The sequence below is a fragment of the Leishmania martiniquensis genome, chromosome 7 (genome assembly GCF_017916325.1).
Source record: "Leishmania martiniquensis isolate LSCM1 chromosome 7, whole genome shotgun sequence".
Lineage (NCBI taxonomy): Eukaryota > Euglenozoa > Kinetoplastea > Trypanosomatida > Trypanosomatidae > Leishmania > Leishmania martiniquensis.
This window is the reverse complement of record NC_090142.1, coordinates 452,501-462,500: the sequence shown is the minus strand read 5'-3', so window position 1 is coordinate 462,500 and position 10,000 is coordinate 452,501. Positions and strand designations below refer to the sequence as shown.

The following is a 10,000-nucleotide window of genomic DNA, read 5'->3' as shown; positions in this document are numbered from 1 at the left end:
TTGTCCACAATACCCTCATCCTTGCGGTTCAGCACCTTGCACGTGAACAAGTCCTTGCGCGTCACCGTCACGGCCTCGTCGCTGGCGGAGGGGACATGGACCATGCCAGCATCCACATCATCGAGCGCAACAGACCATGAAATGGGCGCGTCCTCGCCGCCGCTCGCCGCGCGGGCATCACCCGCGGCGCCACGCCGCCCCGCACGGCTGCGTCGCACGAGGCGTGGATGCACGCAGTGGAAAGCGCACCCGTCACACGCCAACGGCGCATGGTGCCGCATCTCCCGGGTCGGCCCCATGCGGTCCAGCAGCAGCGCACGCACCGGGTCCAGGTAGTACTCCTCAGTGAGCGTCACATTCGGTGTATCACCGCACAGATAGCTCCGGAACCCATCCCACCAACCACTGACGGCGATACTGATCTCCTCGGTGGCGTCAAGGGGGCCCAGGCGCGTGGGGTCCGCCAGCAGCTCCTCCCGAAGACGCTCTCGCTCCGCCGCGGAAGACGGCACGGGGAAGGGCAAAAGGGATTCCCGGCCTCGCGGGTCCGCAGACCACTCCTCCCTTGTGCGATGGGCAGCAGCAGTGATGGCCATCCACGGCACTGCCTCCCGGTGCAGAAACGTGTGCGAGAGCGGATTACGCGCTACGCATCCCACGCGGGTGCGCAGCGTCGAGGTGCCGGATGCCCGCTCGCGCAGCCGGTGCACGCCCGACGCAGCAGAGCGGCCGTCACTCCCGTCATCATCCTCAGCCAGCACCGTGTTGAGCAACCCAACGTCCGCGACGAGGGCCCCGCTGGCGCAATCGCAGTCCAACAGCGGCCCCCCAAGATGCCTCGCCTGCGCCGTGCGCTGCTCATCCACGGAAACCGGCCCCCCACCCTGCAGCGTAAGAAGCAACACCACACTCAGCACAGAGGTCGCGCACGCAAGAATGCGGAGGCACTGCACAACCGACACTGCGCGGGGCCGACGAAGGCGCTGCGGCGCCTTGAACGCACCACGACTATCACCCTCCTGGTCGGGCGCGCTCGCGCACCGGCCCTTCTGGGCGGCCAAGCCAGTGCAGCGGAAAAGCTTGCGGCAAGTAGGCAAACAGCACAGCCGGTCGCTAAGTTGCCGCAACGCACCCACACGGTCCGTGAGAGTGGCCGCCGCAGCGCGCCTGTCTGCCGCATCACACCAGGCAGCGTGCCCGGCGCCGCTCTCTCCGCCGCCGCCACTGCCATCATCGTGGAACACATCCGCTGCGTATACCGGCAGCGGGGCAGCGTCCGAAGGGCAGCACAGGGGATCGCCCACGTTTGCGTCCCTGTCACTGAGCGACGGCTGCGCCGCCTCCGCAAGGTGCTCGTGTGCGCGCATATTGATCACCTATCACTGCTGCGGCAAACAGAAGAGAATCACGCGCAGACGCCGCGTCAGTTCGCGTCCGCGTGTGCGCAGCCGCCCAGCCGTGCGGCCTCGGGCCCCGTGCGCGTTGGCGTGGGCTTGTGCGCGTGCGGATGTGCGTGCGTGGAGAGGAGGGGGAGGAAGGGGGGCTGCGCAAGAGAGAGAGACAGTGGCGGCTGTCAGGGGAGAGGCGGTCTGCTGTGGCGCTGAGCAGTCGTCACTCCACGTCGATAGATCGGTGTGTTGCAGAGGAAGCGCTTCCCGCTGGCTCTGCGGTATGTGCGTGTGTATGTGTCTGTGGGAGGAACCTCTTAGCCTTTGCATTTTACGCTTTTCATTCAGCTTTTATGTCTTTGCGTTGCGGGAGAGGCCTACGCGGCGTCACTTTTGTGTGGGCAGATGGCGTAGGCAACAGCGCGCGACGGATGTAGGCAAGACAGCGGGCGGAGGGGGGAGAGATGACGGGGAGCACACGAAAGGGGCAGCCAACGGGTGGGGAGGGGAAGGACGCATGGGAGGGGAGAGCAATGGCAGGGCTGGCAAGGGCAGCGGCTGCAGACGCTGCGGTGGCGTACCGCGGTGCTGTGGCGCCTCTGGCGCTATTTGTGCCGTCCCCTCGAGCAGCAGCGCCGCTCTTGTCGCGCCCTCCCCCCAACCCCCATCCATCCACGCTCCCGCAGCTCTCGTAGCAGGAGTAAAGCGGAGGACGGCGCTTGCAGCATGCGGGCACGCAACAACAACACAGCAGACCACAGAAGCACTCGAGCATAGCGCCGCAGTGCCAAACGAGGGAGAGAGAGAGGAAGCAATCACCTAAACCAGCACCGACTGTCGAGCCGACAAATGCGCGTCGGACGCGGGCTCAGCGGCGGAGAGCGAAGGCGAGACAGAACGGGACGGCGAAGAGCAGCACACACACACACGCACGCACGCAAAGAAAGCAACGCAGAAAGCAAGCAAGCATCAGCAGCACATGCACACTACAGCTCGGTGCGACGGGGCGCACCTTCGCCACTCACGAGGGCTTGGCAGCTGACGTCAGCGGCATCCAGCGGAGATGCTTTGAGTAGGGGTAAGTCATGAAGGGGTGCTTGAGCAGCTCCGACGCCGACGGGCGCTGCGCCGGGTCAACGCGCAAGCAGCTCTTGAGAAAGTCCTGGTACACACAGAAGCCCTCGTACTCCGTCACCCTGCCGTCCGCCTTGAGCGCGGCGAGCTCGTTGTCCGTCGGCAGCCCGTGCGGGGGCGTCCCGCTGCGGCCGATGCGGTAAAGAAAAACAAACGGGTTCGTGTTCGCGTTCTCCCTCCAGATGGGCCGATCCATCATCTCGATCCCGACGCAGCCCAGCGACCAGATGTCGGCCGCGGCAGCCGACTGCACCGTGCCTAGGATCACCTCCGGCGCCATGTACTGCGGCGAGCCCACCGGGAGGCCGCCGTCTGCCGCACTGTCCGCGTTGCCGCCACTGCTCCCCTCCAGGGGGAGCACAGCCGCACCCGCACCGCACGGCGCGCCGGTACTGCTGCCAAAGTCGGAGAGCTTGACGCGGCCGTTCTTGGTCACCAGTATGTTCTCACCCTTGATGTCGCGGTGCGCGATAGACAGGCTGTGCAGGTGCTGCAGGCCGCTCAGTATCTGGTGCATGTACTGCTGAATCGCCAGCATCGTCAGGGCACCAAAGCGGTCGACAAGGGAGCGGATCGTGCCGCACTCCACGTATTCCGTGAACACGCGCAGGTCGCGCGTCGTCGTGTTCAGCGAGCTGCCGAGGAAGCGAATGATGTTCTTGTGCCGGGCAGCGCACAGCACGTCCAGCTCGCGCTGAAGACTCTCCATCTCCGACGGCGCCACCGACTCGCCCACCCTCATCACCTTCACGGCCACCATCAGCGAGCCGCGTTGGGTCTGCACGAGTCCCAGGTAGACAGAGCCAAACGTACCGCGGCCGAGGAGGTTGCCGAGCTGGATGTGCTCGAGGTCCTCCATCGTCACCTCGTCCAGCTTGCGACGCCGCACCACGGAGGAGCGCGAGGTCTGCACACTAGAATAGCTCTGCGTCCGGCGGAAGCCCCGGCCAGAAGCGGCGCTGCTGCCGTCCCCCACCTCCCCGACAGCCGAGGCACGATAGGGGTTCAGGGCAGCCGTGCTGAGGTAGCCAGCGCAACGCTCATCGGGGCCGCTGGCCACCTGCCGCCCGCTCCAGCGCGGCACTCTTCTCGAGGGAAGGAGGGGGACATACACATCCACACGTGCGTGCCTTCACATGTGCACGAACACGCCACCGCCACGCCCCTGCTCCCTACTTGCACCGCAATGCAGAATGCCCAGCGACGCAAGGCACTTCACGGGCCGGTGAAAGGGGGGACACTATCCCCCCGCCGCATTGTACAGGCCTGCCGCCGTTTCGCCGCGGAGCCGGGCCAGCGAGCACCGGTCGGCGCCGCTCAGCCCGCGGACGTTCCGCCGCACACAGCGCACGCCTAAGGGCCGCGGCGGCGCCCAGGAGCACCGCACCCCTCTGCGGCACACCGCCGCACTAACAGCCCGCAGCCGCACCCGCCGGCAGGCTGCACGCGCTCGGCCTCCCCGCAGAGTCGGCACTGGACGCCCTGTGATGCCGGGGTGAGGCAGGCGCCCTCATCAGAGGCACAGCTGCGCACCCTAAGGCAAAACAGTGCGACTGCCTCTCACACCGCCCTGCCGCAGCACCCCCCCAATCGTGCCGCCGCCTCCGCGCTCGGGCAAGACGTTGGCACGCGCATGTGCACCAGCGCGCGTCTGCAGAAGGAAAAGCAAGGGAGCTCCAGGTGGCGCTGGCCGCGAAGAGCCCCCTCGGCAGCCAGTGGGAGAGCGGGGCGGAGGGAAGAAGGAGAGGCGATCAGGTGCAGCAAGGCGAGAGGGAGTAGCTCGGTGCCGTGGCTATCCCAGCGAAGAGCTCAGCGGCCGTGCTGGTGGGAGGCACTGCGCACCTACCCGTGTCAAGCGGCGCCCCTGCTGCGCGTCCGCCCGGCAGCAGCGTCTCGCGCACGTGCCTCTTTCTTCTCGAGCGCAGCGGCGCAGATGGAGCACACCGGGTGCTCCCGGTACAGTGCGCCTAAGAAGGCCTCACCGAGGTCCTCCATCCGCTCCGCACGCCACCAGTCGAAGTACCCCGTCTCGTCGATCAGCGCCGGGTCCTCGTCGAGGGCACGCAGGTACGCAGCCAGCTGCGCAAACCCATTCATCGGCGGCGGAGCCTCACCGGCGCCCGGCGCCGCAGTTGCAGCGATCTCCCGCTCGTACGCAGGCGCGGGAGGCACATCAACACGGTTGAAGTACCGCGAGTACATATCTCCTTGCGCGCGGCATGGCGTCCAGCCAGACTCGCGCACCACCGTCGCATTACCGCCGCGCAGCTCAGGAAACACCTGCACCGCACGCCGTGTCGACTTCGCATCTGTCCCGTTGCCCGCTCGCCTCGCAGCCGCCTCCTCCATAAAGCCCAGGGCCGTGTTCGGCGTCAGCGACCAGTCACGGTTCAATCTTAGGCTCGCACGCCTCTGCGCACGGTGGCACTGCGGCGCAGCAGCACCAATGACAGCCTCGCGCGCATCCCTGTGCACACGCTGCAGATAGTCGCACTGGCCGTAGCCCAGCAAGTACGCGGACGCGTCGGTCGACGCAGGCACCACCGCGCCGGCGCTGTCACGGTCGGCCACATGACCAGCTCCGCCGGTGGCACCCGCCACCGCGGCCTGGGCCTCCGTCAGAAGCACCTGCGCAGACCACGGTGGCGGCCAAGCGCCATCTGCAGTCGCAAAGTCGCTCACCGCAGACGGGACGGGGCTCCTCAGCACGCCGCGGGTCCACAGCCCGCTTGCCTCAGCGCCCTCGCCATACAGTTCCTTCAGTGCAGCCGTCTCCGCCGAGTGCACCGCATCGGTGTATAGCAGGTAGTGGTGCTGGGAGACGTGGCGCGATGCCCGCTCCGCCGCCTCCAGCGCAGACGCCACCGTCGACGCAGCAGCCATCGCTCTCACGTACTTCGCCGCGGCAGCGCCGTCCCGCTCCGCAGCCTGCGCCATCGCCGACGCCTGCGCCCGCAGTACCGCAGCGTGAGTGCGCTTCACCTGCCGCAGCATCACCTCGTCCCTTTCCTGCAGCGCCAACACGCGGTTCGCCTCCCGGCGCCACGCCGTCTCGTTCAGCACAGGAAACATCTGCAGCACCGGGATCACAGAGAGGCCGTGCCCTCCCGCAGCGCCGCCACTAGCCCTCCGCGAGGCACCAGGCACGTAGTCCGCGATGTTCATCGCGCCGATGTACAGCGGCAGCGCGCCGGACAGTAGCGCGTTGTACACCTTCTCCGTCACGTAGTCGTCCTCGATGCTGTTCTCGAAGGGCAGCGCGTACCGGTACTTGCGAAACACACAGCGCACACTGTGATCCCTCATCGAGTGCACCGCCCGGCGCGCAACCCTCCTGTCGCGCCCGAGGCTCGCGTTCGCTGTCCGCATCGACGCCAGCGCACTCCTGTGCCGCTTCAGCAAGGACCCATGCAGGCACTCGGGTGGGAAACGCAGGTTGGCACGCTGCGGAATCCCCGGTGTCGGCACCGCGTCCCCCGGCAGCGGCGTCGGCCGCGGAATCACGCATCTGCCGTAGTTGTGCACCGGGTAGTAGCGAGACAGCTCAGACAGCCACTCCATGCGGTTGTGGTGGCAGCTGCTGATCACCACTGCAATAGCGCGAATGCGACTAGGAGTGCTCGGCGGGGGCGACAGCGCGTCCCCGCCTACGGTCCCACGCCCAGACCACTCCGCCGACGTCTGCGGGCGCCACGCAGCCGGCCGCGCCGGCGAGGACGTTCCCTCACCGTACATCGGCAGCAGCATCGGGTCCGTGCCGTGCAGCAGCTCAAAGCCGAGCCGTGCCACCTCTCCGGTCGCCATCGCACGTGTCGCAGGCTCCTTGCCCCCTGCCGCCACCGGCGCCCACGGCTGCACCGCTGGCGCGTCGCCGGCCGTCAGCAGGGTCGACGCGTTCTCCCCCTCACCACCAAGCAGCCGGCGGCGCAGCACATTGAAGTACACCACCAGCTGGAAGTCGCGCAAGTAATCACTCGTCATAGTCCACGTCCGGAAGTCGGTGCGCGGCGAGGCCCGTTCACCCGATGCTGTCGGCATCGAGCGCAGCTGATCCGGTCGCCGCACCGCGTTCTGCAGGTACACAGAATCGTACTGCAGCCAGTACAGCGCCCGCAGCGCATAATAGGATACAGTCTGCGACGACTCGCCGTGTATGAAACTTGTGTGCAGCGGCATGAGGCGCTTGAGGGGCATGTCACCGCCGTCGCCCACACCCTGCCGTGAGGTGCGCGTGTCATTCGCAAAGAACAGCGGCAGTCCGCCGTCGAAGTGGCTGAGCCACACATCCGAGGACAGCAGCAGCGCGCGGTTCGTGGCATCCTGCCTGTTGCGTCCAGTCAGCTTGTCCACAATACCCTCATCCTTGCGGTTCAGCACCTTGCACGTGAACAAGTCCTTGCGCGTCACCGTCACGGCCTCGTCGCTGGCGGAGGGGACATGGACCATGCCAGCATCCACATCATCGAGCGCAACAGACCATGAAATGGGCGCGTCCTCGCCGCCGCTCGCCGCGCGGGCATCACCCGCGGCGCCACGCCGCCCCGCACGGCTGCGTCGCACGAGGCGTGGATGCACGCAGTGGAAAGCGCACCCGTCACACGCCAACGGCGCATGGTGCCGCATCTCCCGGGTCGGCCCCATGCGGTCCAGCAGCAGCGCACGCACCGGGTCCAGGTAGTACTCCTCAGTGAGCGTCACATTCGGTGTATCACCGCACAGATAGCTCCGGAACCCATCCCACCAACCACTGACGGCGATACTGATCTCCTCGGTGGCGTCAAGGGGCCCAGGCGCGTGGGGTCCGCCAGCAGCTCCTCCCGAAGACGCTCTCGCTCCGCCGCGGAAGACGGCACGGGGAAGGGCAAAAGGGATTCCCGGCCTCGCGGGTCCGCAGACCACTCCTCCCTTGTGCGATGGGCAGCAGCAGTGATGGCCATCCACGGCACTGCCTCCCGGTGCAGAAACGTGTGCGAGAGCGGATTACGCGCTACGCATCCCACGCGGGTGCGCAGCGTCGAGGTGCCGGATGCCCGCTCGCGCAGCCGGTGCACGCCCGACGCAGCAGAGCGGCCGTCACTCCCGTCATCATCCTCAGCCAGCACCGTGTTGAGCAACCCAACGTCCGCGACGAGGGCCCCGCTGGCGCAATCGCAGTCCAACAGCGGCCCCCAAGATGCCTCGCCTGCGCCGTGCGCTGCTCATCCACGGAAACCGGCCCCCCACCCTGCAGCGTAAGAAGCAACACCACACTCAGCACAGAGGTCGCGCACGCAAGAATGCGGAGGCACTGCACAACCGACACTGCGCGGGGCCGACGAAGGCGCTGCGGCGCCTTGAACGCACCACGACTATCACCCTCCTGGTCGGGCGCGCTCGCGCACCGGCCCTTCTGGGCGGCCAAGCCAGTGCAGCGGAAAAGCTTGCGGCAAGTAGGCAAACAGCACAGCCGGTCGCTAAGTTGCCGCAACGCACCCACACGGTCCGTGAGAGTGGCCGCCGCAGCGCGCCTGTCTGCCGCATCACACCAGGCAGCGTGCCCGGCGCCGCTCTCTCCGCCGCCGCCACTGCCATCATCGTGGAACACATCCGCTGCGTATACCGGCAGCGGGGCAGCGTCCGAAGGGCAGCACAGGGGATCGCCCACGTTTGCGTCCCTGTCACTGAGCGACGGCTGCGCCGCCTCCGCAAGGTGCTCGTGTGCGCGCATATTGATCACCTATCACTGCTGCGGCAAACAGAAGAGAATCACGCGCAGACGCCGCGTCAGTTCGCGTCCGCGTGTGCGCAGCCGCCCAGCCGTGCGGCCTCGGGCCCCGTGCGCGTTGGCGTGGGCTTGTGCGCGTGCGGATGTGCGTGCGTGGAGAGGAGGGGGAGGAAGGGGGGCTGCGCAAGAGAGAGAGACAGTGGCGGCTGTCAGGGAGAGGCGGTCTGCTGTGGCGCTGAGCAGTCGTCACTCCACGTCGATAGATCGGTGTGTTGCAGAGGAAGCGCTTCCCGCTGGCTCTGCGGTATGTGCGTGTGTATGTGTCTGTGGGAGGAACCTCTTAGCCTTTGCATTTTACGCTTTTCATTCAGCTTTTATGTCTTTGCGTTGCGGGAGAGGCCTACGCGGCGTCACTTTTGTGTGGGCAGATGGCGTAGGCAACAGCGCGCGACGGATGTAGGCAAGACAGCGGGCGGAGGGGGGAGAGATGACGGGGAGCACACGAAAGGGGCAGCCAACGGGTGGGGAGGGGAAGGACGCATGGGAGGGGGAGAGCAATGGCAGGGCTGGCAAGGGCAGCGGCTGCAGACGCTGCGGTGGCGTACCGCGGTGCTGTGGCGCCTCTGGCGCTATTTGTGCCGTCCCCTCGAGCAGCAGCGCCGCTCTTGTCGCGCCCTCCCCCCAACCCCCATCCATCCACGCTCCCGCAGCTCTCGTAGCAGGAGTAAAGCGGAGGACGGCGCTTGCAGCATGCGGGCACGCAACAACAACACAGCAGACCACAGAAGCACTCGAGCATAGCGCCGCAGTGCCAAACGAGGGAGAGAGAGAGGAAGCAATCACCTAAACCAGCACCGACTGTCGAGCCGACAAATGCGCGTCGGACGCGGGCTCAGCGGCGGAGAGCGAAGGCGAGACAGAACGGGACGGCGAAGAGCAGCACACACACACACGCACGCACGCAAAGAAAGCAACGCAGAAAGCAAGCAAGCATCAGCAGCACATGCACACTACAGCTCGGTGCGACGGGGCGCACCTTCGCCACTCACGAGGGCTTGGCAGCTGACGTCAGCGGCATCCAGCGGAGATGCTTTGAGTAGGGGTAAGTCATGAAGGGGTGCTTGAGCAGCTCCGACGCCGACGGGCGCTGCGCCGGGTCAACGCGCAAGCAGCTCTTGAGAAAGTCCTGGTACACACAGAAGCCCTCGTACTCCGTCACCCTGCCGTCCGCCTTGAGCGCGGCGAGCTCGTTGTCCGTCGGCAGCCCGTGCGGGGGCGTCCCGCTGCGGCCGATGCGGTAAAGAAAAACAAACGGGTTCGTGTTCGCGTTCTCCCTCCAGATGGGCCGATCCATCATCTCGATCCCGACGCAGCCCAGCGACCAGATGTCGGCCGCGGCAGCCGACTGCACCGTGCCTAGGATCACCTCCGGCGCCATGTACTGCGGCGAGCCCACCGGGAGGCCGCCGTCTGCCGCACTGTCCGCGTTGCCGCCACTGCTCCCCTCCAGGGGGAGCACAGCCGCACCCGCACCGCACGGCGCGCCGGTACTGCTGCCAAAGTCGGAGAGCTTGACGCGGCCGTTCTTGGTCACCAGTATGTTCTCACCCTTGATGTCGCGGTGCGCGATAGACAGGCTGTGCAGGTGCTGCAGGCCGCTCAGTATCTGGTGCATGTACTGCTGAATCGCCAGCATCGTCAGGGCACCAAAGCGGTCGACAAGGGAGCGGATCGTGCCGCACTCCACGTATTCCGTGAACACGCGCAGGTCGCG

At 66.8% G+C, this 10,000-nt stretch overlaps 2 protein-coding genes across 2 annotated transcripts in view; both read right to left on the bottom strand.

The window, feature by feature from the left end:
- The window catches only part of LSCM1_07356 (uncharacterized protein), a gene marked incomplete at both ends in the record, with an annotated part of 2,313 nt that extends 946 nt beyond the window's left edge, over nucleotides 1-1,367 (bottom strand). The window contains one exon of the mRNA XM_067324729.1: nucleotides 1-1,367. This exon is cut by the window's left edge and continues 946 nt beyond it. Coding sequence (XP_067181086.1) covers nucleotides 1-1,367 — 1,367 coding nt within the window.
- A 3,006-nt stretch (nucleotides 1,368-4,373) lies between these two features.
- Nucleotides 4,374-7,163, bottom strand: LSCM1_07355 (uncharacterized protein; the record flags this gene model as incomplete). The annotated part of the gene is made up of 1 exon (XM_067324728.1): nucleotides 4,374-7,163. The coding sequence occupies one exon, from the start codon at nucleotides 7,161-7,163 to the stop codon at nucleotides 4,374-4,376; it is 2,790 nt and encodes a 929-aa protein (XP_067181085.1).
- Between the last annotated feature and the right edge of the window lie 2,837 nt (nucleotides 7,164-10,000).